This window comes from Lithobates pipiens, unplaced genomic scaffold, assembly GCF_037356315.1.
Source record: "Lithobates pipiens isolate NorthernLeopardFrog02 unplaced genomic scaffold, aLitPip1_a1.2 Scaffold_16, whole genome shotgun sequence".
In the NCBI taxonomy this organism is placed as follows: domain Eukaryota; kingdom Metazoa; phylum Chordata; class Amphibia; order Anura; family Ranidae; genus Lithobates; species Lithobates pipiens.
In genome coordinates, this window is record NW_027507748.1 from 113,309,482 (window position 1) to 113,337,243 (window position 27,762).

Sequence of the window (27,762 nt, forward strand, 5' to 3'; positions counted from 1 at the left end):
AGTTCCCAGCATAGCTAGAGAACTAGCCACGTTGTGCTCTCCAGCTTAGTGTGGTCTGTTTTTAATAGGAAAGCTGAGGGATTGGCAGGAACAGCAAGAATTTCACATAAAGGAAGCAATACAAAGATAACAGGATACTTTATCATACAAGTACATGGTATAGCAAGCACATATTTAGTGTTGGGCTATTGAACAACTTGGGCACAGCAATTAGTGGACAGTAGGTAGACTTATTAAATAATGATTATGTTTCTTTGTGTTCTCAGGACTTATCTGTCGTACACTACCTAAAGGCACAGAACTGAAGGAAAGACAAGTTCTTAGTGGCTCAATAATGCAAGGTGAGAATTGCAGATCTTTACGATCATATTTTGAGCCCATTTTCTTTGATGTATATGGAACTGCTGTTTCTTGCTATCCTAAAAAATTGACGACCTTGCTCTGCATCCAGGCACCCCAAGAGCAACATCTGAAAACTTTGATGATGGACTCAAATATGCCAAGCAAATCAAACGTGAAAGTCCACCTATTCGGTCCTTCGATGGTGCCATCTCAAAAGGCAAGCCTTATGATGGTGTTACCACAATTAAAGAAATGGGACGTTCTATCCATGAAATCCCCAGGCAGGACCTGCTTAGTCAAGAGAGTCGGAAAACTCCGGAGAGTTCCAGGACAATAATGGAGGGCTCTATTTCCCAGGTAACCGCAGTACGGTGTTTTTGTTATGTGAGTGTATCAGTCAAGCTGGTATTTGAACCTTAATCTCATGTTCTTCATGCAGGGAACACCTATAAAACATGAAGGTGCATCTGGTCAATCTGCTATCAAGCACAATGTAAAGTCCCTGATCATGGGGCCAAGTAGACTGCAGCGTGGGGTGCCACAGATGGACATGATGCCAGAGAATTTGAAGATAGTAGATAGATCAAAATGTGAAGACTCCAAGTCATCTGATGCCATGCGATCCCGTCATACATCTGTTGTGAGTTCTGGTACATCGGTGCTCCGGTCAACTCTACACGAAGCCTCCAAGTCTCAGTTGAGCCCTGGGATTTATGAGGATTCTAGTGCTAGGAGGACGCCAGTAAACTACCCAAGCCCAATGTCAAGAAGTTCGCCTATGGCACGGTCAGAAGGTAGGTCTGTTTTTAAAATCCAGCAGATTTAAAATTCCATTTGGTAATTTAGTTTTTTTTTTTTTTTTTTTTTTCTTGCAGCCTGAATAGAAAAAATCTAGCTGTTTCTGGCATCCACGCCACATAGCGTAGATATCCCAAATATTCTCCTGTGGCTGTTGTATTTTGACAGCTGACCAACAATTTTCCACCGGTCTCCACTGATTTTTTTTTTTTTTTTTTGAAAAAAAGAACGTTTATTGAGCATACAAAATACATAGGATAACAGTAACACATATGGGGTGCAACATGCACCAAATATACGGATATAAAACAGCTGCTAACAATACCACAGGCTGAAAAACACAAGGAGGGGGGGGTTCTTTGTTTACAGATTGCACGTTACATAAAAAAAAACAAGGGGCAATATAGTGTGTTCAGATATGGGGGGAAAAGAGGAGCTCAGAGGTTGGGAATCATATGCCGAGCCATAATACATTCTACTCAAAGTAATTTGCAGAGAGGAGCAGAAAATCATTATTATGAGGGCGGGGAGCCCAGCTACAACCACGGTGACAGCCGGACTCGTCGGGCCGAACCCGGATAGGTGTAAAGAGGCGTACAGACCACAGACTACACTAGTCGGTACATGTATCTGAATCCCCCATCCATTTATCCCACAGCTTGGCAAACTTGCTCGGGCAGCCTCTATGCATATACAGCAGTTTTTTATAGGGGAGAGTGGCATTAACAGCCGCCTTCCATTGTCGGGCGGTGGGGGGCGCAGAGCGCAACCAGGTGCGGGCTATCTGCAGTCTGGCTAGGTATAGGGTCTCCTGTAGAAAAACAGTCGGGATCCTTGCCTCCTCGGATACGAGGAGAATCCCCAGCAAACATTGGCGGGGGCATAGCGTCAGAGGGGAGCCCATTTGGTCATGAAGGAAGTCAACAATTTGCTTCCAGTAAACCTGCAACTCAGGACAGGACCAAAGGAGATGGTAGAACGTGGCCTGAGGATCACCACATTTAGGACATGCTGGATCATAGCCAGGTCTAAACTTGGACAGCCGCCCAGGGGTTAGGTATGACCTATGTAGCATGTAGAGGTGTGTAAGTCTGTCAGAAAGTTTCGGGGAGACCAGCTTAAGGGTGTCAAGTGCAGTTTCCCAGTCCGCGTCTTCGATAGCCCCCACGTCGGCCTCCCATCTAGCCTTAAGTCGGTAGGCGCGGGCAGTCGCCCCAGGCGTGAGCAGGTTGGTGTAAAAAAAAGAAATCAGTTTCTTAGGGTCATCACCTAGCACGGCTGTTGCTATCGGAGGTGTTTCAAGCCTGGGGATATGGGAGCCAAACTGAGAGCTAAGGGCATGGCGGAGTTGAAGATACCTAAAAAACATTCTATTAGGGAGGTTGAAGTCAGTTCTGAGGGCCTGGAAGGGTCTGACAGAGCCATTGGTAATAACCTGGGACAGAAAGATAACGCCCCCGGCTAGCCACACAGAGCGGTCGGGGATCGTAGAGAGTTCGGGAAGTAGGGGATTGTCCCAAAGGGGGGTGTGGGAGTGAAACCTAGGGGCCCCAGTAATGGACGTGGCCTGTTGCCAAATCAAACAGTGGTGGGACAACATGTCTCTCATCGGGACGGAAGGTCCCCCGGAGCCACGCATAAGGAGACGGAGCGGGTGTACGACCAGAGTGTAGTGTGGGGAGCATACCAGTGAGGCATAGCGATCTTTGTCAGTCTGATTGAAATAGTAGAAATGGGACAGTTGAGCGGCCAGATAATAATAGTGCAGGTCTGGTAGGGCGGTGCCGCCCAGGTGGGTAGGACATTTCAGAACACTCCATGAGAGCTTGTGTCGAGACGAACCCCAAACAAACGTGTTTAAGATGGCCTCCAAGGATTTGAAGGTTCTGAGAGGGATGCGCAGGGGAGCATGCCAAAACACATAGAGCAGCTTGGGGAGGAGAATCATTTTGACCAAGTTTACACGGCCCATCACCCCAAGGGGGAGACGGGACCAAATCTGGGTTTTTTGCTTGAGCAAGGTGAATAAGGGTTCCACATTTAAAAGGGTGTAGTCAGTCAGCAATCGTGAACATTGCACTCCCAAATATTTCACCTGACTTGCCCTGACCAAGGGCATTGCCGCCTGATCAGCGGACGGGGCACCTAAGTCTAAAGGGAGGATCTGGGACTTGGACCAGTTGATACGTAATCCAGAGTATTCCCCAAACTGCTCTATCAATCGCAGGGCTGCTTGCAAAGAGGGACCCGAGTCTTCGAGGTATAATAACATATCGTCAGCGTATAAACTGAGGGTTTCTGTCAAAAGGCCCGAACGCAGGCCCTTAATTTGCGGGTGAGCACGAATGGCAATGGCCAGCGGCTCAACCGCGAGGGCGTACAGGAGAGGGGACAACGGGCAACCCTGGCGAGTACCCCTAGACAGAGGGAAAGGATCAGAGATCCTGCCATTAACCTGGATCCGGGCAGTGGGAGCGCTATATAAAAGCTGAATCCACTTAATAAAATTAGGGCCAAAGCCAAAGTTAGTCAGGCATTCCCATAGGTAACTCCATTCAACGGAGTCAAACGCCTTCGCGGCATCCAGACTCACGACTACCCGGGAACCGATGTTATCGTGGGTGGCCTGCAGATTCATAAAGAGTCTGCGGAGATTAAAGGCAGTATTTTTATTAGGCATGAACCCCGTTTGATCTGGATGTATAAGGCTGAGGACAACTTTATTGAGTCGCAGGGCCAGAATTTTAGCCAGGATTTTTACATCCAGCTGTAGGAGGGAAATCGGGCGGTACGACTCTGGGTAGTAGGGGTCCTTACCGGGCTTGGGTATGAGGACAACAAGGGCCTCCCCCATGGAGGCGGGAAGGGACATTGTGTCGAACATATGGGTGTATAACGTGTGCAGTTCTGGGATTAGCGTGTCTTGAAAATGAGAATAAAATTCCAGGGGCAGCCCGTCCGAGCCAGGCGCCTTGGAGGATGGGAGGGAGGCAAGTGCCTCGGCAATACAGTCAGGGGAGATGGGGGCTTCCAGGAGGGTTCTCTGCTCTGGGCTGATAGAGGGGAAATCTATGGAGTGAAGGAATTGGGTGAGGTCAGCGTGTGTGTGTCTGGTTGTGGAGGTATATAGATTGGAGTAGAACATTCTAAACTCACGTAGAATCAGGTCAGGGTCAGAGATCAAGTCGTCGGCGGCGCCACGGAGCTGAACCACCACCGGAGGGCTATGGTCAAGCCGGGCCATATAAGCTAGCAGTTTGCCCGCCCGCTCGCCGTGTTCAAACACACGCTGTCTACTAAAGAAAAGGCCCTGCTTCGCTTTCTCATAATGAAGGTGATCAGTCAGTCGGGACTGGAGGCGGAGCTGGGTGGCATGTTCCAGGGAAGGGTCCGTCACAAACAGTTGCTCAAGGGATTGTAGGCGCTCCTCAGCCTGTGTCAGTGCCTGTCTAGAATTAGCCTTGTACCTGTTAATACGGGTGATCAGGAGCAGCCTAGCATGAAGCTTAAATGACTCCCATATTGACCCAGGGGACGCAGATCCCGCGTTTGAGCGGAGAAAAAAAACTAGTTCCCTCTGTAGGTCCTCCAGATCTGGGATAACCGTAAGCCAGAAGGGGTTCAGTCTCCACACACGGGGGGGGACAGTCGCAGGCAGTCTCAGCGTCAACCAGTATGGGGAGTGGTCCGACAGCACCCTGGCGTCAAAGCCGACCTCCAATAGTTCGGGAAGCAGGGAGGGAGAGAGCAGGGCCATGTCTATACGAGAACTGATTTTTCAATCAAGGGATTCAGAGGGGAGGGAGCCTACAGGGCCACCAATTCATCAAGAACCTGCTTACATTTGAACAGTGTATGGCCAGCATTAGAGTTGTCATATAATACAACTGGGCCAAGGTTTCTGGCTCGGCCATGAACTTTTTTTATTTTTATTAAAATACGTCTAAAGTCTTATGTGTATAAATTCTTACTATCTTCAGACACAGAACCAGCAACCAAACTGGTTGTTATACTTGCCTTTTTGGTGGGTCCAGATTCAGTTTTTAGCTCCAGATGCAGATGGGTTGTCACATGAGCTTTCTAATTCACATAAGCATTAATGCAAAGACACTGGCTCTGCCTAATGAATAATTATGCCTGAAGACACTTAAGCGTGTCAACCGTACCCATGTAGTCTTCCCAAGAGCCACAACTAGAACCATAATCTGCATCTGGATAAAGATGGCAGCAGGTGATGGCTAACTAAAGCAAATCTATTTTCTTTTTCTTTTCGTATGTATTTTCTCACTTACAAATATTTTACAGATGTTATTTGTGCTTGTAGGTGGCCTCACACCAGGGAAGTCTTCCAGCCATGAAAGAAAAAGCACATTAACGCCAACACAAAGGGAAAATATTGTTGTAAAGTCCCCAGTCCCTGGTGTAGACCCGACTGCATCTCACAGTCCCTTTGATCCTCACCTACGGGGAGGTACCCCTGGAGAGGTCTACAGAGGCCATCTGCCACCTCACCTTGATCCTATGCAGTTCCATCGAGCTTTGGATCCTGGTATGTAATTTCGAGCAGATTTTCTTGTGGACTTGTTTTATTAAATCTTAACAAATTGTGCAAACATTGACCTTTTCTACTCTTTGCTAGGTTTCCTTGCTTTGATAGGATAAAGCCGTTGAGGTCCATTGACTAAATTGCCCTGTTTAACCTTTTCGTAATCCTTAGGTCATTGATATATAAACTCAGACCATTTAGACTAGTTAATTGGACATAAGCTCTAATTTTCCTACCTCAATGCAGAATTTTAGGTAAAAATATCAAATTTGCAAGCGGAAAGGTGTATTTATGGTAGAAAAGACCCGCTTTTCTGCAATAAAGGATTCCTGCCTTCCTGCTTGCATATTTCTTTACACTACTCCAGTGTACAATCCCTGGTCTGGGGGTGAGCTAACTCCTGTGTGCACGCATTATCCCAGCCTGGCCATTCAATATGTTTGAAGATCCTGAAGCTGGCAAGAAGACGTAGATGAGAAAGCTCATGACCGTTGCAGATGAAGGTAAGTATAGTACAGCGATTTTGTTTTATTTTCTCATCCACCGAGTAGAAACTTTCATTCAGGAGCATTGGACATTGAAAATATGTAGAGCAGCTGCAGATATAACTGCCCCTGCTACATGCATGTTTGTTTGTTTTTTTGTTTTTTGCTAGTCCCTTTGGAGGATGGATGGCTTTTTTTTATCTCTGCTATTTTAAAGAATTTTGAATCTTCTAGAAACTTTTTTTTTTCTTCTCTTCAATCAAAACAATTTTACACTGCTGCTGGTCTACATAGTTGGTCTGGTTGAAAAAAAAGACAGAAGTCCATCTAGTTTACCAAAAACCAAGTGGTATTGGTATCCACCAACTCGACTATTTAGTGCATCCGTTCTCAGCCTGGTCATACCGCCTCTAGACACCGCTGGCCTGGGTGTTGCCAGGTGAGCCTGGAGGTGACCCTCGGGCTTCATGTTGTCGCATTCCAGAATGGTCCTTGTTAAATTGGCCTGGAAAGCACTCCACAGCTAAGTGTGCCTGACATTGCCACTTGTGCTTGCTTTGTCTTTTATAAAGTTGAGGATTTCCTTTTGGGGCTCACTCCACTAGGGCAGTGATCACCTCTTGAGCTTTCTGTCATCACACCTAGATATTCAGAGCTGCCATGTGGTCGTCATTTCATGAGTTCTCATAAGTTCTCATAAGATCCTTTAAAGTGGCAGTGGAGCTGCAGGCAGTTTACAGTTTTCTTTGGGTCCCTTAGCATTTATTTACTGTGCTGCCCACCCCTCAGTTGGACTTCTTTTGGATTTCCCAAAGGCTTGGCCTCCTGGGTCCTTCAATGCACAGATAAGAAAATGGGATTTGTGTACTCCTCATAGAATCCTTTACTTGGAATCCATTGAGGGACACCGTCCCAGTCTGCTGTTTATCATCATGCTTTTGGTTCTGCTTCGCTGCAAAACTGAGGCATGCTGGTAGTAGGTGTGGTTATACCCCGGACTGACCTACAGTTTTTTTTCTATGTCCAATCCTCCTGTAGGTAACAGCATTACTCAAATGTTTAGGGCATCCTGTTCCCCTCAATGGGCTTTAAGAAAAGGAATTTACAGCTTGTACAAAAATCCTACACCATTTTAGTTAATAACAGTTTAATATTTTTTATTCTAAGCAAACTGGTGGCCAGAAATGTGGAAATTTCTATTTTATACTAGAATTGTATTTGACCACTCCGGTATTAAACAGGTGCACTGCCATCTTCAGGTTGTTGTTGAATCTGCCAGCTGAGAGGTTTGTTTCCAATCAAACTTCTAGCCCTGCATATGATGGGAACCACATGAACTGGTTCTTGATTGCTAGAGTAACAACCAAAGTTGTCTGAAGTGGGGTTTGAATTCCCTTTCAAGCCTATGGGGGAATGCAAAACCTGCTTGAAGAAAGTAAAATGGTTGTCTGAGGGTCACCAGTCACCTGCAGGTCAATTGCAGCTTTCCATTTTTAATGCCTTCAGGCATCTCAAACTGATGCCATCAACACAATACCTTATAATCAGATTGCAGATGCGAGACAACAGACTTTACAGTAATTTGGTGTGTGTTTTGAGGAAATTTGTAAAATAAGGACAATTAAAGTGGGCTTGTTGAAATGTACACCTTATAGCAATTAAAGGAGAAGTAGGACCAAAGAGCACATCTCAGTGCACTCCTGTGACCCAGATCCAGCCAACAGCGGCTAAAGTCCACTGATGGCTAATGTCACTCTGCCGGTCCAGACTCTGGAGGGATCCCGACTGTCAGAACCCACCCAGATGCCTGAGCCAGCCACTCCTGTCACCTTCACAGCCTGGTGCTGCTCTCTGCTCACTAAAGACTGAGAATTGAGCAATCAGCAGGCTTTGATTGCTCAGTTCTCTGTGTAGGGGTGGCAGAGGACAGATGCAGCATCAGACCAATGCTACATTCACCTAGGTGAGTATAATATGTATGTAACAAAAAACAAGACAAACCATAATAAAAAATAGTGGAATACAATCCGCACAAGCTCAGTAATGTGTTCTACCACTCTTCACAAATAAAATTGCATGTGCCTAACAACCAAGGCCAAATTGCCGTTAACACTCCAAAGGTGATTTCCCTTACCCACCCCATTTAACATACAATACATAAAATAAGTGCAGCACAATTAAATTATCTGATACACTCATTAATATCTGTTAGTGAAAAAAAATCTAATAAAAATTGTGTAATCACAAATCCATCGTCTATGTCAAAACGAAAAGTTCCATCAAAATCCACACCCCTATGCGATGAGTGAGTGACAGTTCATACATCTTCTCAATGTGTCTTCTAAACCTCCACCTCAAGGTGAAATGCCTTCTCACCTCCAAAATCAGACCCCACTACAGAGTTTCATTTGCCTCTGACCAATTTCTCCGGTGAGAGATTCAGCAACACTCCTCCTGGCTCGAAAGTTATTCTCAGCTCACCACTCTGATGGCTGCTATTTTCAGATAGCGCCCATTAGTGAAGCAATGACACGAGAATGACGAGTTCTTGCTTTGTGATGTACCTTTTCTTAGCGTTTTAAATCCACTATGGTTCTCATCCTTTAAATGTTCTAAGTGGTCACACTGATGACTGAGGATCATGTAGAGATGGGCAAAGAAGTACATTTTGAGACAGGTGCAGTGTTGCTGAATCTCACAGGAGGAATTGATCAGAAGCGAATGGTGGGGTCTGATTTTAGAGGTGAGCAGGTATTTCTCCTTGAGGTGGTGGTTCACAAGACACATTGAGAAGATAAATGAACTGTCACTCACTTATCACATAGTGGTGTGGATTTTATGATTGGACTTTGTTTTGAGATATACGATGGATTAGTGACTTATACAATTTTTATTTGATTTGATTTTTTCCACTAATTGAGCTATTAATGAGTATATCAGAGAATCGAATTGCGTTGTACTTATTGTATGTACTGTAATTGTATTGTATTGTTTTCTACACCAGCCATATTTCAAGCGCCGTGTGTTATGGGTATCACCTTTGCATTTTTCATGGCCATCACAAGATACCCACCTAACAGATCTAAATGTGACTTTAAATCATTATGTATGTTGCGGTTTTCACAACAAAGAACAGATTTTCGTAACCGTTTATTTCCAAATTTCTTTATCTGCAGCAGCCTACTTGTTTCAGAGGCAGCTTTCCCCAACACCAGGTTACCCAAGCCAGTACCAGCTGTATGCCATGGAGAACACACGACAGACCATCCTTAATGACTACATCACCTCCCAGCAGATGCAGGTTAATTTAAGGCCAGATGTTGCCAGAGGGCTTTCTCCTAGGGAACAAGGATTAGCAATACCCTACACTGGAGCACGAGGTAAGATTATTTTATTTTTTCATTATAATGGACTATCATGTACTAAGTATTTTGACAAATGTATGCTATGATGTGTGTCTTTTTTTTTTTTTTTTTTTAACAATGACATCTGCAATATGTCTTTTAAACAGGTATAATAGATTTAAATAACATGCCGCCCACTATTCTGGTCCCTCATCCTGGAGGAACAAGTACTCCCCCGATGGACAGAATTACATATATGCCAGGGGCACAGCTTGCTTTCCCTGCCAGGCCATACAACCCCCCAGCATCTTTGTCTCCAGGTTTGTCACTTTTTGCTTTCTAAATCTCTAAAAAATTCTTAATCTGATTCTTTACTGCAGTCATACACATTTCTTGTACATTGACATGAAATAAGTCATCTGAGATTGCTTAACTTATGGTGGTCGTGTTGGGAAGAACTTGAGTATTGGTTGGATATTTACTATCAAACTGTCATTGGTTTCTCGGATGATATAGCAGAAAACTGGGGATTTTTTGAATAGGTGTTTTTGGCATCTCATATTAAAGTAAACCTGACCTAGCCTAAAGGTGCCTCTGATAACAGTCCTTTTGCCTGAAACTCATGATTAAGACCTACTTAGTTCTAATTTGAAGTAGAGCTGCACGATTCTGGCCAAAATGAGAATCATGATTTTTTTATTTTTTTTTGCTTAGAATAAAAAGATCATGATTCTCGCAACGTAAAATCGTTCACATTATACAAAAAAGTGGCTAACTTTGCTGTTTTTTTTAATTCATTCAAGTAATTTTTTCCCCAAAAAGTGCATTTGAAAGACCGCTTTGCAAATACCGTGTGACATAATATATAGCAACAACCACCATTTTATTCTCTGGGGTCTCAACTTAAAAAAAAATATGTTTGGGGGTTTTAAGTAATTTTCTAGCAAAAAAAATAAATATATTTTAACTTGAAACCAACAAATGTCAGAAAAAGGTTTAGTGTTTTAAGTGGTTGTAAACCCTTCCAGACCACTTTTACCTACAGGTAGACCTGTAGGGGCAAGAAATATCTCCTAAACCTACACGGTTTAGGAGATATTTGCAAAAGACAGGCACACAGGCGCAATGAAAAAAACAGGAAAAATTGCGATAACGATTCTTGACGATTAATCGTGCAGTTCTACTTTGAAGCTATATCCACTTTCATTCAGCATCTAGTGGCAGAGGGCAGTAGAGGATCTGACACTTGAAGGATGTAATATGGCTCTTAGTGCTTGATTACACTGGACTTCATCTGGGCTTTTAAAGAGGTGTTATAGCTATATATATATCTATATATGTCTCTTGAGCTTGGATAAACGGGTTCCATTTTTCTTTTAATTGCCTATATAGACTGTAGAGATCAAACTGTGTATGACATTCATAACACCTGCCCTTTTTTTTTTTTTTAAGGTCATCCAGCACACTTAACTCCTGTATCATCTGCCAATGCTGAAAGGGAGAGAGAACGAGAAAGGGAACGTGAACGAGAAAAAGAACAGCGTGACAGAGAGCGGGAGCGGGAGAGGGAGCGAGAGAGAATAGTAGCAGCCTCATCGCAGAATGAACATTATCTGCGACCAGGTAAGCAGCACTGCTCCTAAAATAGCACTGGTTGCATGACTGTTCCGTAACACTGGTCTGCATCGGTGGTGTTATGGCTGTGTTTCATGGAACTGTTTGTAACCAAGAATCCCTGAAGAAAGTGTTATTTTATTTTACTTAGTGGATGCAAACCCTCACATTTACCCAATGAAGTTAACCGCTTCAGATGATACACAGAGATTAAACAAATCTGGCTACCTAAGTTTTACATGTATATCTGCTGTTTTCAGCTTTATATACTGTTTAGCAAGCACGCATCATGTTAAAATTTCCTCTTCCTGATTCACCTGTGGTTGCGGATTCTTGCCATTCACTGCGAGACAGCTGCGAAAGGCACACAGCCCCCCTCCACAAAGACTTGCAGAGCTGTGCTGTAAGTAGACCAGCTCTCTGCTAATCTATTTATAGCACCCACCCTGACACAAAATTCAGCCTGTTTTTATCACTGTTGGAGAACTTGTCAGAAGTTATTATGCTGATAACAGAAGAATAGAGCGGGAAAAAGCCACAGGACTTAGGGCGTTGAAGAGAAATAAGACCACACCACAGATATATGTGCCCAGCTCAAATTTCATGAATGGGGTTTACATCCACTTTAAGTAATTATAATTGCTGACCCTAGTTCATTATTAGCAGTGAAATGCATCCTTTTAGACTTGAAAGCTGTTAGGACATTGCAATAAAACTTTTCTATTCACTACAGATTTGGCCAGATTTTTCAGTTTTCCGCCAAAGAGGTGTGATGGCGAGCACTAAAAGTGAATTAGAATCCAACTATCGTGGGAGCTATAAACGTGGGAAAGCCATAATGATAAATAGGCAGCTGCCTCACTGGGTTTTAGTTTGCCCTATTTGTCTTGTTAGCACTGTGAGAATTGGTACAGGATAATCAAGCTGGCTTTTGGGCTGCATATAGTTAAAGTAGTTCTAAAGCTAAAATGTTTTTTTTACCTTAATGCATTCTCGACATTAAAGTGGAAGAAAATACAAAACTTAACTCTAAATAAACTTCCACTCCCATTCTAAGTCTAATCTTTCTAGCCCTGTAAAGAAAAGATCAATTTACTTAGCTTTTATGAAGCTGCTCCAATCTGCTCCCAAGCTGAGCTGTCAGCAGTGGCTTCAGTGTGTAGAAGAGACAGCTGACAACAGAAGCCCCATAGAAGCTATGGGTGATGTCACTTCCCAGCCTTTGTCTGCTTTCTCCTACACACAGAGGGCGCTGCTGGACACCGGAGCAGCTGCAGAATAGATGAGTAATAATAATCTTTTCTTTACAGGGATAGACAGATTAGGCTTAGAATGGGAGTGGGATTAGGTTCAGAGTTGGTTAGGTTTTGCCTTTATCTCCACTTTAAGGTTAAAAAAAACATTTTGCCAAACACTTACCTGAGTCCTGTATCGATCCAGCGCTATGCCCATCTGCAGCTCTTCTGCCCTGTCTTTCTCTTCTCACAGGATGTTCGAACAACAGCGGGAGCTGGGGGCGGGGCGGTGCCGTGCATGTCTATGGCCACACACAGCCCGCCTCGGGAGCGAGCCCGCACATCTGCTACCATAGCAAGCGGCTTGCTATGGAGACAGACACAGAAGAAGAGGAGCCAAGATCGCCGGCGGGGGACCTCAGAAGGGGAGGTTCAGGGCCGCTCTGTGCAATTCCATTGCACATAGCAGGCGAGTATAACATGTTTAAAGAAATGCATAGGTTACTATTTCTGACCTCTCCATCTGTGTGCCTCTGTGAACTCAGCGAAAGGAACTTTAGATTGAGTAGAAAACAATTCTGTTTTTCAGGATGAGGTCAGCAGTCTGCACCCCTTTGCTTTCAGTACAGAGAAAAATTGGCATTTCTGACCTCTTCATCTGAAAGTGCTAGCTGCCTTTCTGTCTTGCTGGTGTAAATATTGAATTAGTGATATATGACAAGTATACAGACAGGTTTTCACATGTCCTAGAGTTCTGTAGATGACATCGGCCACTTCACAACTTTCTAACCCATATGGACCAGAATATTGTTTTCATTTCAGCTACAAACATGTTATTTTAGGCATAACTTGCTTGTCATGTGGTAGTGAAGTGTTTAGCTTATAAGGTTTTTTTTGGGCGGGGTGGAATCCAGCAGAGGTTTAATGTTAAGTCACTCCTGACAACTGCAACTGACATGGGGTTTTATAGTGTAGCTAGCCCTCTATACTGTAATGTGCTGTTAGCAGTGAACAATGCAGAAAGAACATCTGACAGTGGCTTTCTTCCAAACACTGGGTCCTAGGGTGGGCTACAGCAGGTACACTTGCATCTGAAGTTTTGCAAAATGTACCTTCTATGCCTATAGTATTATAAGTGGTTAAATAACTTAAAGTGTGCCTATAGAAAGGAATTGTGAAAGGACGCTACAAAGTCCTGCCCTTATAACTATTCTAAAGACGCTTTAGAAGAGTTGATAAGTTACAGTGATGCAACAGATTTTCTGATTGGCAAACAGGATCTCCAAAATGCTAAAATTACCATGGTAAGAGGAACACATTGTTGCTCTAAAAAACAAAAGAAACTTCTGTAATGCACACAGTCTTCTGTTGTATGAAGACCCCAATATATCTTCTGCTTCTTCAATCTCTTTGGTAATGTATTACCTTGGTTTGAAGCACATTGATGTCTTCTAATGCAGCTGTATTTCATCTAGGTACGGAGCCACCTAGTAGACCAGGTAGTCACGGATATGTACGGTCACCATCGCCATCAGTCCGGTCCCAGGAGAACATGATGCCACAGAGGCCAAGTATATTACATGGAGCTAATGGAAAAAGTGTCATCACACCACTAGACCCAGCACAGCTGCGACTTATGTGTGTATTGTTCCTATATAGCTAAATATTTTATTCCTATATTATATGTTGAAATATGTATTTATATTAACATTTTATAGCTGTAGCATACAGTGGGGAAAATTATTTGAACCCCTGCAGATTTTGTAAGTTTGCCCACTTAAAAAAATAAATTAAGGGTCTATAATTTTTATCATGGGTGTATTTTAAATTATCGAGACAGAATGTCAACCAAAAATCCAGAAAAAAAACACATGATACAAATGTTATATATTGATTTACAGTTCAGTAAGTAAAATATTTTATCCCCAAGCAAAACATCACTTGATACTTTGTGGAGAAAACTTTGTTGGCAAGCACGGAGGTAAGACATTTCTTGTAGTTGGTTACCAGGTTTGCACGAATCTCGGGAGGGATTTTGGTCCACTCTTCTTTACAGATCTTCTCTAAATCCTTAAGGTTTCTTGGCTGTCGCTTGGCAACCTTGAAGTTTTAGCTCCCTCCATAAATTTTCTATAGGATAAAGGTCTGGAGATTGGCTAGTACACTCCATGACCTTAATGTGCTTCTTCTTGAGCCGTGTCTTGGCGGAATGTTTTGGGTCATTGTCCTGCTGGAAGACCCATCCACGACGCATCTTCAGTGTTCTGGCTGAGGAAAGAAGGTTCTCATCCAAGATTTTACAATACATGGCCCCATCCATTGGCCACTCAATGCGGCAAAGTCTGCCTGTACCTTTTAGCAAAGACACAGCCCCAAAGCATAATGTTTCCACCTCCAGGCTTGACTGTAGGGATGGTGCTCTTAGGGTCATAAGCAGCATTTTTCTTCCTCCAAACACAAGTCGCGTTAATGCCAAAGAGCACAATTTTGGTTTCGTCTGACCACAGCATTTTCTCCCAATCCTTCTTTAAATCATTTAAATGTTTGTTACCAAACTTCAGATGGCTTGTACACATGCCTTCTTGAGTAGGAGGACCTTGCAGGTGCTGTAGGATTTCAATCCATGGCAGCGTATTCTTTTACCGATGGTTTATTTGGTGACTGTGGTCCCAACTGCCTCAAGCTCCTCACGTGTAGTTCTGGGCTGATCCATCACTTTTCTCATGATAATACTTAACCCATGAAATTTTGCATGGAGCTCCAGACCAAGGTCGATTGATGGTTATTTTGTATTTCTTCCATTTGCGAATATTCACTCCAACAGCTGTCCTCTCACCAAGCTTTTTGCTGATAGTCTCGTAGCCCATTCCAGCCTTGTGCAGGTCAATCTTGTCCCTGATGTCCTTTGTCAGCTCTTTGGTCTTGCCCATGATGGTGAAGTTTGAATCAAAGAAAGATTCCGTGGGCACAGGTGTCTTTTTTTTATTTTTTATTTTTTTGCACAGAATGAGTTGTCGTTATGAACACCACCTTATATTGACATGATTAATCTGTGTACCACATGAGCACATACTGTAGCCAGTCTGTGGGAGACAAAATTGTTTGGTAGAGGATCAAATATTTTACTCACTGAACTATAACTCAGTTTATGACGCTTGCATCATGTGTTTTTTTTTTTTTTTTTCTAGATTTTTGGTTGAAATTCTGTATAATTTAATAAACACCTATGATAAATGCTAGACCCTTCATTTCTTTGTAAGTGGGCAAACTTTAAAAATCTGCAGGGGATCAAATAATTATTTTCCCCACTGTATAACATTGCTGCCAGTGTCATTCCTCTTATATTCATTGAGGGACATAGCAAAGATTTTTAGATCTTGACCACTGGGTTATAGTGCCACCTGCAAGAAAAAGGCACAGCCTGTGGTGTCACCTGCTGGTGGCTATGCTTCCCTACTGCTAGAGGCAGCTCATGTCTTTTTACCAGCATCAAGGGATAAGAACCTAAGCTTCCCCACTAACCAATAAACCTTTGTTCCCTTTTTGTGGATTTTTTTTGCCTAAGATTGTTCTATCAAGTTGCTGGCAATGTAACAGGCTGGACAATATAGATCCTTGGAGTCTGCCTAGTCCAGTCAACAAGTACCTGCACGTCCTACCATATGCAGATTCGGCTGTGACCACCCTAGTGTGAGTTTGGACAGCCTGTGAAGTGTTACTCTAGAGGTGCACATAGAATCAGCCCTATTTCTGCTATTGCTCAAAGGGGAGCCACCACTTTACCTCTGGATATATGCCCAGTCTGTAGGAGGTCTGATACTAAGAAAATAGTTCCTTCTTCCCTTTGGACAGTACTCCATACCTGAGTTTTATCCCAATCTGTGTGCAAGGAAGTTCATAGTTGTTTTGATATGTGGGCTCGTGAATGCTCATGTTGTATCTTCCTTTTGCTTGCCTTCTGAAATGGGCATAGGAGCACCTGAAATGAAATCTCAATTTTCTCATGACAAATTAATTATCACACTTATGGCATCCTGAGTGGTTTACAAGCTGTAACGGATATATGTTTGACTACAAGATGTATTCCATTGTAGAAAATCTGTCATAATAAATGACATTGGAGATTTTTTTTTACGGTGCCTGTGGACCAACAAACATGTGCTTTGCTTATGCGGAGCAAAGTGGCTGGGTCACTCCTAGTGGCTGCACCACCATGCATGCCTTATCTTCTCTTCCCAGCCACTCTATTTAACTGCCAGGAGCACAGAAACTCACACAGTGGCTCTGGTTATAGAGGACATGGGACTTGTTCCCCTTCTTGTGCAAGCACTGCTTTTTGGTGATTAGCTGTACAAACACCCAGTGCTGACACATTGGGGGTTGGGGAGAAGAGTCTAAACAGTGATTTTTTTTTTTTTCTCCTCCCCTCTTTTCAGGATATGGAACAATATGCAAGATAACACGTTGTGAGTATTGTACACCATTCCCCAATTTGGCACAATGTAATTGTAGTATATAAATAATATTCTGTGAGTACATTTTAAGATGAAGAAGTTAGCAAACAGTAAACTATTGCAAAGGTACTTCAAAAGAAAGTAACTTAACGGTATTGCTCAGGCTTGTAATCTCTACTCTTTTTTTCTAGGCCTCTGAATCCTGGTGCAGCCTCCATCACTCATGGAACTCCAGCCTCCCGGTATAGCACCGCTGCTGATGCATTAGCTGCTTTAGTAGATGCTGCAGCTTCTGCTCCTCAGATGGAAGTTTCCAAGCCAAAGGAAAGCAAGCACGAGTCTGTACGATCAGAAGAAAACCTAGCAAGGCGTGCTGCACTAGAGCAGCAGCAGCAACAACAACAGCAGCAGCAGCAGCAACAGCAGCAGATGGAGTCTGAGCGTAGACTGGTTCAAAGCCCATACACCTCCTCCAGTTTCTCTAGCAGCAAGTCCCAAAGCCAGCCATCTCCAGCTGTGTATTCTGAAGCGGGCAAAGATAAACCCGCACATACTAAATCACGCTATGTGGAGGAATTAAAAGCCCATGGAAAGACTACAATCACTGCAGCCAATTTCATAGATGTGATCATAACACAGCAGATTGCTTCTGACAAAGATGCTCGAGAGCGCAGTTCACTAAGCTCCAATTCCTCCAGTAGCTGTAAGTATCTAGCTTTGTTTAATTATATTGAAGTTACTTTTAACAAGAAAGTCAGTTACTTTTGTTGGGGGGTGGGTACCATGTTTTGACAAGTTTCCGCTCAGATCGCCTAGGCGATCTGAGTGGAAGTTCTCTCGCCCTCCATCCCCACAGTCTTCTGGAGCATGTCACAGGTCCCAGAAGACCTGCGGGGAACATTCACAATGTGCGGTTAGCACCTGGCTGTGCAGCCGCAAGCTTTCACAGCCGGTTGCCCACACTTAAGATGCCAGGGACCGAAGATGGGTGGAGAAAAGGGTCTCTGATGCACACAGCTCTGGATCCTGGGACAGGCGAGTGTGTGTTTATTAAAAGTCAGCAGATACAGTTTTTGTAGCTGCTGACTTAAATTTTTTACAATAATAACTGGAGCTCCTCTTTAAGCATGCTCTCTCTCAAGACTTTCCTTTATTACCTTTTATGTTTTTCCAAATGGCCCTCTTTATAATGGCCCTTACAAAGTACCAGCTACAAGGAATATAATAATTGCCACCAGTAATGCTTGTCCTGCACCTTTTGAAAGCACTGAGTTGGAAAACCTTATCTCATTGCTATAAACATCTACTTGATGTTCCCGTCATAGTATTTTTAGTGAGTATTTAATGGTACTGTGCCCTTTACATGCAAGTCATTTTTCAGGTGGCATGTTTCATGCTTGCATTTGTACATTCTCCTACTTGGGATTGAATTCCAAAATCAAACATATTACAAGAATGGCTTCCTAGTGACCCACATATTGCTTGGCAGTTCTAGTAGACTGATAGACTTGAACCAGATAAGTGGAACAGTAAAAAGCAGTAACTGTGCAGCACTATGAAACAGGAAGTACAGCATGTATATATGGTGTGAGCTGCCTTGTGTTTAAATGCAATTTTGCAAACTGTAACTAGAACAAAAAGCATAAGCATTGACACAGATTTGTTTAAGTGAGCTGACCACACGGTAAAATATTTTAATACAAGAATATTGTTTAAAGTGGTTCTAATGTCAGAAGGTTTTTTACCTTAAAGTGTTTAACCCTAAAAAAAATATATAATTCAGATTCAGTGCTTGTGCTGTGTAATCTGCCCCTCTCTAAACTAAAAAAAAAAAAAAAAAACTTTCCTGATCCTGCCACTTCCTGTATGCACTCTCTATACTGCTCAGCCCTGACCACCGTGGTCAGTGTGCGTCCCACCGCCATACGTAGCTGTCCTCCCTCCCCCTCACCCCTCCTTCCTGCCTGTCAGCACCTTATCTGTGCCTGTCTCCGCCCTGCCGCTACTATTAAAAATAAAAACCCTACATTGGTCACTGCTAGCCCCTCTATTAGAGGCTGGCATACCATACTATGCAAGTCCTTTGTAAAAACAAGTGTTCTAAATACCTTTAGAGCTGTCTTCAGGCTGGTCACATGACTCGTGGCTGCTTTACAGCTCCGATTCATTGCTTTTGCCCCCGGCTGAGGTCGGAGGAAGATCATGGTGCCTTCCACAGAAGCGATGTCTCAGAGCTATAAAGTAGAGCTGCCACGACGATTCGACGTAATCGATTGCGTGCAAGGCGTCGATGCGTCACACAGTGAGAGGTGCAGGTCCACACCCCCACCGCGGCTTTCAGCGCGGCGCTTCTCTCATCCTGCTCCATGTCTTCCGCTCTCCTCCGTGCTGCCGTCTCCCTCTCTTCTCCCCCTCCGTGCATCTGTCCCCCTCCGTGTTGCCGTCCCCCTCCGTGCTGCCGCCCCCCTCTCTTCTCCCCTTCCGTGCATCTGTCCCCCTCTCTCTTCTTCCCCTCTGTGCATCTGTCCCCCTCTCTCTTCTTCCCCTCCATGCTGCTGCCCCCTCCCCCCCTCGATATCTCAGGATGGAGAGCGGAGGTAGGAGCCGGTAAACCCAGCTCCTTCATTTTCAGAATGGACAGAGTCGGTGACCACGGACTCTGTCCATTCACATAACTAAAACATTGTAACCGCCTGTGATTACAATGTCTTGGTTAATGAATGGAGAGAAGCCGCTGTCTTCTTTCCATTCATTATCAGTGCAGCAGATGCTGAAGAGAAAGAGACTGGGGAATCTCTGTCCCCAGTCCCTTTCCCTGTCTCAAATGGGAGATGTCAGAGGTCTGTTAAGACTCCTGATATCTCACCATAGCCCCCCCCCCCCCCCCCCCCCCCAACAGGACTGATAAAAAAAAATGCAATAAATAATAAAAGAAAACACTGACTGTCCCCACACACCCTCCCCCTTAAAAAAAAAAAAAAGCATTGTAAAAAATAAATTATAAACATTCATGAACTTCTGAACAGAAAATAAAAAACAATCTAAGATAAAAGAATATATCAATAAAGAGGTATTTAGAACGCTCTTTTTTTTTTTTTTTTTTTTTTTAACAAAGGACAAGCATATTGTAGTATGCCAGCCTCTAATAGAGGGGCTAGCAGTGAATGAAAAAATTGACTTAACAAACACTTTAATGCATTCCAGTACAGCTAGCCTCCCCTTATACTTACCTGAGATCGATTCAGCGACATGCATGAGAGCAGCATCTCTCTTGGCTCTATAACTCCTCATTGGCTTAGAGCTAGCCAGTGATGCAGGGCCAGACCACGCTGTGTGTGTCAATGAACAGAGATCCGGCTTGGGAGCAAACCCACATAAGTGCCCTCATAGCAAGCATCTTGCTATGGTGGGCACTCAACATGGGAAGGGACTAGGAGCACCGGTGGGGAATCCCAGGAGAGGAGGATCGGAGCTGCTCTGTGCAATGGTTATGCACCGATAAATATAACATTGTTGTTTTATTTTATTAAAATCAAATGTTTACATTTACTTTAATTTCCTTTACCTTGTAACTGATCTAGATTATATTTGGTTTCATAAATGGCTAGGATATTCTGCTGCTTCATTTGAGTTTGTATGGTATTGTTTTCCTATATCAGATTTATATATGGTTGGGTTGTTTGTCTTATGCTTGATATGTCTATTCCGTAGTGTCTTCCCACCGCTATGAGCCACCCCGGGACACAATTGAAGTCATCAGCCCAGCGAGCTCCCCAGTGCAACTCCAAGAGAAGGAAAATTACCCACAGGAAGTTCCTAGACCAAGCCAGTCTGAAAGTAAGTTCACTAAATTTACTGCAAATATATATATTTTTTACCAGATGCACATTTTATTCATAGTATGCAATGATATACAAGTAGGATAACAGCAATGTCATGTACATTACAATAAGAGTTTTGTAGTCTGCATAACAAATTATACTTTTTATGGAGGACACATCAGCAGTCAGGAATATGCAGTACACAGTATCCACTATTGTAAGGTATACAGTGTGACGCAAGCAATGATAGGTGGGGTCTTGCCGCCAACACTCAAGAGCTAAGCTGAGGAGGGGATCAGCAAAGGAGGGTGAAGAAGGGAAAACGGGAATGGGAGATGGCGATATGGAGAATCCATAGAGAGCAAACCATGGTATTCTAAAGGTAGGATTTATGGACTACACCGTATCAGAGTTTTAGGTCTCTGGCCTCTACCCAAGCCAACCAGATATCACACTTCTTGGGACAATTGCATCCCATTAAGATACATTTTATACAGGGGCATAACTGCATTTACCGTGGATCGCCATACAAAAACAGTTGGCGGTTCTGTCAATTTCCACTTAGATAAAATGGTTTTCCTTGCATAGAAGAGAAACAACTTTTTATGAAAAATCATGGCTTTATTATCATTGATGCCAAACAATAGGAGTAAGGCATCTACAGCAACTGTCAAACCATTAATTGCATTAATATCTGTAACCACTAACATAACTATAGGACCTGCTGGCAATAGGGCAATGGTCCTCAGCGGTAAGGTATATACAGCCCATATGGAGGGTATTTACAGTGCTTCACTTTTTCCACGTTATGTTACAGCCTTATTCCAAAATAGATTAAAGTAATTATTTCTCTTTTGTTCATTGACAGACAGCGCTCCATTATTCACAACCACAGGGTTAAATCGCCCCCTACAGGTGTAGGACACTAGGCAGAAAAAAAGATTTGGCTATGCCTATGGGCATTCCTAGGTGATATACACCCCCCTCTCTGCTATAGGCCTTCAGTTATTTTGCCTAGTCAGGAGTAAGGATCTAGTTCCCTGCTGGCTTCTCTGGTCCTGGCAATTTTTTGCTTTTAAAACTACTTTTTTTTTTTCTCTTGGATTTTTTTCCTGTGAGATCTACAATCAACTGCCGGACTGGGTGATGGGCTGGACACTAAGATCCAGTGGTCTTCCCAGTCTGGATAGTGAGCATGTGCAGACTTCAGCTACACGCTAGGTCAGCCGCGACCTAGCCCCACTGGACGAGGGGCTGGCCCTGCAAGCTAAATGTCTCACAAGGTCGCGTTTGACCGGGTCTCTGTGTCGCAGTGTTCCTCATGGCCGACAGCCCACCCACTTTGGTGGCGAGGGAGATTTGTCTGGGAGCATTACCCGTGCACTTTGCTGGAGCGGTAAGTAAGGGGCCCTCTCCTCTCCTTCCCTGGAGTGGTGTGGGGTGCGGGTATTACCTGGGGTGGTCGCCAGTGTTAATTTTGGCAGCAAATTTAAATGTAGTTTTAGTCTTAGGACTAAAATGGCATTTTAGTTTTAGTCCCATTTTAGTCTTCTGCAATTGTTTTAGTTGCATTTATAAAAAAAAAAAAAACTAGTGTTCACAATGCGCCCTACTGAACACTGCTCCACGCCTCTGAATAAATTACCACGGTTAAACGTGTTTACCCAAAATGAGAAGAATGTATACCTCAAAGCAGCTTTTTTAAAACATCTGTATAAAAAAAATATAAAATTAGCACTAAAAAGTCCTCTTTATATGTTGTAGCAGCGCTCTTCACTTGCATCCAAATGAAACCAAATTCTCATCAAAGTAAAAAAAAAAAAGACAATATAGAAGGGAGCTAGGGGTAATATAAGGTCCTTGTTGTGACTGCAAGAAAGCTTCCACCAAAGTTCACCATGTGTGGCTTAGAATTCCCCTTTGGGGATGCACTCACCAGAAAACCTGTGTTAGTATGCCTTTAAAGCAAATCACTCCTTTGTTCCTCCCTCCTCCTCCACTAGATGTCAGTGTTAGTGGGCTAGGGCTCCAATATACCATGTGAAGGGAATAAAAATAATGCCATAGCGTAATCCTATTTCACAACTTTATTCAAAAAAAGTCCCCCAAATACATTAAGCGTACCAAGAACTTTAAAGCGTTAATTCAAAGTGCACTGTGCCTGTTTTGACGATCCCGGTTGCCGGAAAGATGAAACGTTCGCTGTGTACATCAGCAGACGACTTCCTGCTTCTTTGGCCCATGGAATGCAGAGTTGAGGCACAAACGTCACTTCCGGCTAGTCACGTCACTGACGCGTTTCGTCATATCCGACTTCGTTTGAGTGCGCCTCAGTTTAGTTGTATTTAGTCAGCTAAAATCTCCAGTACATTTCAGTCGACTAAAACTCATGTTAGTCGTCTAAAATCTAAAAGGTGTAATAAAATTGTAATGCATTAGTTTAACATTTCTCTACAATTTCTAAACTCGTATACTGCTGGAGTGAAAAATCGAATATGTTGTTTATTATGGCATTGCGGTATGAACATGCACTACAGACCAGTGTTAATTTAGAAGTCAAATTTTAATTTAGTTTTAGTCCCATTTTAGTTTGTCGTATTTTAGTCATCTCAGTTGTTTTAGTCGTATTTTAGTCGACTAAAATGTTTTAGTCAACAAAATTAACACTGGTGGTCGGTTCCTCCGGGGTTCTCCTCTACACACACCCCCCCTTCCCCGGATGAGGCCCAGGCCTCTTCGCGCCACCTGTGGCCGCCCTCCACTAATTTAAGCCGTGGCCGCCACTTTCCATTGTGGGCATCAGCCCTCCTTCCTCGGATCTGCTTGGTCCGGTCCCTCCACAGACCTGTGCACTTGTGGCCTAAAAGTTAGGCCACAGCTTTTGTGGTAGTAGTCCGTGCGGCCACGTTGGATGCCTTCTTCCACAGGGGTTGTTTAAGTGGGCCCTCCGTAGGCGTCCCCTGTGCGGGGCATTCGTAGGTGCCCTCTGAGAGGGGTTCAGCGGTGCCCCATGTGGGATTTCTGTTGGCGACCCTTGTGCAGGGTCTCAGCCAGTGGTGCCCCCTATGCAGGACATACTTGACCAAGAAACCAATGGTCACTCTGACAGAGCTTCAGTGTTTCTCTGAGAGGAGAACCTTCCAGAAGAACAACCATCTCTGCAACACTCCAAAAATCATGAGAAACTAATTTCTCTGGTCTGATGAAACAAAGATTGAACTCTTTAGGCTGAATGGTAAGCATCATGTCTGGAGGAAACCAGACACTGATCATCACCTCGCCAATACCATCCCTTTAATAAAGCCTGGTGGTGGCAGGAACTGAGAGACTAGTCTGGATCAAGTGTAAGCAGAATACAGCAATGTACAGAGACATCCTTGATGAAAACCTGCTCCAGAGCGCTCTGGACCTCAGACTGGGGCGAAGGTTCATCTTGCAACAGGACAACCCTAAACACACAAGATAAAGGAGTGGCTACGGGACAACTGTGAATGTTCTTGAGTGGCCCAGCCAGAGCCCAGACTTGAACCCGATTGAACATCTCTGGAGAGATCTTAAAATAGCTGGGCACTGATGCTCCACATTCAACCTGATGGAGCTTGAGAGGTCTTGCAAAGAATGGTATAAACTGCTCAAAAATAGGTGTGCCAAGCTTGTAGCATCATACTCAAAATTACTAGAGGCTGTATTTAGTGCAAAAGGTGCTTCAACAAAGTGAGCAAAGGCTGTGAATACTTATATACATGTGATTTATTTATTTATTTTAATTTGCAAAGATTTCAAACAAACTTATTTCATGTTGTCATTATGGAGTATTGTTGGTAGAATTTTGAGGAAAATAATGAATTGAATCAGTTTTGGAATAAGGCTGTAACATATAACAATATGGAAAAAGTGAAGCGCTGTGAATACTTTCCAGATTCACTGTAGGTTGTTGGATGTTGAAACATCCAATGAATTGGAATGTCTAAATCGGAGATATGCAATTAGTGGACCTCCAGCTGTTGCAAAACTACAAGTCCCATCACGCCTCTGCCTCTGGGTGTCATGCTTGTGGCTGTCAGTCTTGCTTTGCCTCATGGGACTTGTAGTTCTGCAACAGCTGAAGATCTGCTAATTGCATATCCCTGGTCTAGATGATGGCTGCCAGCCTTTTGGGTTGGGATGGCGTTCTGGGAAACCTCTTGGTTCAGGAAACTTTATCAGAGGAGCAAAAGTTGCTTCTTGTGTACAAGGTTTTCTTTTTGATTGCCTTTAATTCTGCTCACAGGGTCTCAGAGTTGGCTCTGCTTTCCTGCATGGAACATTTATTAGGTTGAGGCCTTTTTTTTTTTTTGTTATATTTTAAGTGGGTTCTATGATTTCTTCCATCTTGACTGTGTGTTCCTTATTGCTTGCTAGAAAACTGAGGCTAAGCTGGCAGAGGTTATGCCATGGCTTGGGAATTCCTGCCTTTTTAGGCCAGTGCCCATTCACCAGAAGGGTGTCTGCATAACCCAAGTAGTCATGAATATAAAATTACCCTGTGTCTTGTCATATACTCCAAGAAAATAATTTTACATGTAAATTAAAAAAACGTATGTATAACACTTAAAATTAGATAATATTCCATAATACAGATTCATGTCTTGATGGACAATTTGATTCCTATGTTTCAGGTGAAAGCAGTCGGCAATATGAAGCACAAGCCAGTCGCTACAGGGCACAAGAGTCTCCTTCCCCACAGCAGCCTGCTCCCACCCATGTGCCACAGACCCACAGGCTCATTACCCTAGCTGATCACATATGTGTAAGCATTACCTGCAGTTGGCATATTTTTATTAGCTTTATGTTGAAAAGTGTAGTATACAACAATTCCTATAATTCCGTAACTATGCAATAAACACACTTTTTTTTTTTTTTTTTTTTTTTTTACCAGCACATCTTTTTATGGTACACAGAAGTTGTGTTTTGTATGAGTTGTGTTTGGATGAAACTAACATTCCAGACTAATTCTTGTACAATTGCACATCAGCTTACTATATAAAAATAGGGCTGCCTTGGGCAAGCCACTATGTTCACTTGTTTAAAACATGTGCCAAATGCACATCATCACTCTTTCATATCATACATCACGGGACAAAGAGCCATAGTACTTACTATGTGGTTTTAATAGGCCACCTTCAGGTGCTGGACACTAGCACGCCCTAAATTAAAAAGTGCCCTCCCTATATAACCCTTCCCACTGGTGGGAGTACCTCACTTTCTTTTGCCATTTTCTAAGGTGTTGGTCATGAGTGAAGATGTGCTGTGCTGAGCTCCACTGGAGCAATCCTTGCTGGGGCTAGCCATGCTGACTGTATCCATTCAAAGTGTCTCTTTTGGCCGAATTGAATGGTACCTGGGCTTCGTAGCCGAAGAAACAAGGTTTTGCCTGCGAATGCTTCTCTGTTAGAGAGCTGGACCCTGGGATCCAGTACGTTTGGTAGTGAGGCCATAAAGTTTTACTGGCAAGGTGCTGTTGCAGGCCCAGGATAGTGGGTTTCCTCGAGGATCCACAGCTCCTGAAGGTTTATCGGAGCCCACCATGAAGGGTGAGATGCCGCTCAGCGGCTTTCAGCTCCCCCTCGTCACGCCTACCTCTGCCTACCTCTGCCTGGGATCCTCCATAGGGTAAGCAGCTGCGACGGGGAAAAGGAGGGGCAAGTGTTGCAGCTGCTCTTGACACTGCAGCCCCTATGTATATTACCCAGTATGTTTTTTTTATTCAACCATTTTAAGCTTGGAGCAAAAAATGTGATGCTTTATTTGCATTCCAGACTGGGGCTAAGCATAGCAGGTCCCCGTCTATTGCTCGGGACCCTCATTCTGAGAAGCAAGAGAAGATGATTTGCCTTCTAAAGACCAGGAAGAGGCTAACGTCTCTGCGTCTGAGGAACCCGATACAGAAATATCAGGTCCGTCGGAAAGATTGTTAGTACTCTCTCACTGCGTTGGTCCGCTCTACTTTTTCGCTGCCAGCAGCGCAGTGGATGAGCCCATGTCTGGTTTGGGTTCACTAAAGCCTCCCCAATCTGATCATTCTTTTCCTATCCATGCATGGTTAAGGAAGCTTATGTATTCTGAATGGGAGCACCCAGATAAACAATTTTTCCCTCCAAAAATGTTTTCTATACTCTATCCTATGAAGGAAGACTTTTATAAAAAAAATCGGGGATTCCAGCAATTGATGCTGCTATATCCTATGTAAATAAAAACCTGACTTGTCCAGTTGACAATGCTCAGATGTTAAAGGATCCAACAGATAAGAAGTTGGAATTCCTTTTTAAGAACTATATTTCTCTCGCAGGTTCAGTCATTCAACCTGCGCTGGCAGCGATCGGAGTATCTCAGTCCTTAATGGACCAATTTACAGATGTACTCAGTTATTCCTGATCAGCAGGCCCAGGATTTGGCTGGTATGTCAGAAGCATCGTGTTTCACAGTAGATTATATTCTCCAGGCCTCACGGTTTATGCTAGGACTGGTACACATGCGTCGAATCCTATGGTTGAAAAATTGGTCAGCCGAAGCACCGTGCAAAAAGCTCTTGGTCGGTTTCCCTTTTCATGGTGCAGAGACGATCTGGATAAGTATATCCAAAGATTTTCTAATGGGAAGAGTTCCCTTTTACTGGGCAAGAAAGTTTAAACATTTTTACTTTTAAACGTACTTCTTCAGTGCCAGGGGCAGCTGCCTCCAGGCAGTCTCAACTGCCTCCATCGTCAGATTCTAGAGGTAAACTTCACGGTCAGTCCCAGGGCCAAAAGAGGACCTAGGGGAGGAAGCCCATAAAACAAAATACTTAAGCCTCCTTATGAAGGGACAACCCCACTCGTTCGGGGGAAGGCTTCTGCAGTTTTCAAGAGTCTGGCAGGAACTTTGTCAAGACAGATGGATGGCCTCCTCAATTTCTCCAGGTTACAAACTAGAGTTCCGAGAGTTCCCGTATCCTCGTTTTTCTCAGATCAAACATTCCCAAAGATCCGATGAAAAATAAGTCTCTCTATCTAGCTCTGTATCCTCTTATCTCAAGGGGTGATATCAGAGGTTCCTTTGTAAGAGCGAGGTTTAGGTTTTTATTCAAACCTGTTCATAGTTCCAA

The 27,762-nt window shown here is 43.5% G+C and overlaps 1 protein-coding gene across 14 annotated transcripts in view; it reads left to right on the forward strand.

Moving 5' to 3' along the window:
* NCOR1 (nuclear receptor corepressor 1) overlaps nt 1–27,762 on the forward strand; it is a 198,390-nt gene that overhangs the window by 154,757 nt on the left and 15,871 nt on the right. For 8 of the 14 annotated variants that reach the window (XM_077480289.1, XM_077480295.1, XM_077480286.1 and 5 more), the window contains 13 exons: nt 267–341; nt 452–699; nt 782–1,136; nt 5,465–5,689; nt 9,348–9,551; nt 9,683–9,835; nt 10,968–11,138; nt 12,618–12,833; nt 13,840–14,002; nt 16,801–16,830; nt 17,010–17,521; nt 20,530–20,655; nt 25,298–25,428. In XM_077480289.1, the coding sequence (XP_077336415.1) occupies nt 267–341; nt 452–699; nt 782–1,136; nt 5,465–5,689; nt 9,348–9,551; nt 9,683–9,835; nt 10,968–11,138; nt 12,618–12,833; nt 13,840–14,002; nt 16,801–16,830; nt 17,010–17,521; nt 20,530–20,655; nt 25,298–25,428 (2,609 nt within the window). The remainder of the gene's footprint in view (nt 1–266; nt 342–451; nt 700–781; nt 1,137–5,464; nt 5,690–9,347; nt 9,552–9,682; nt 9,836–10,967; nt 11,139–12,617; nt 12,834–13,839; nt 14,003–16,800; nt 16,831–17,009; nt 17,522–20,529; nt 20,656–25,297; nt 25,429–27,762) is intronic. The other 6 variants (XM_077480298.1, XM_077480300.1, XM_077480297.1 and 3 more) reach the window with 3 other exon arrangements.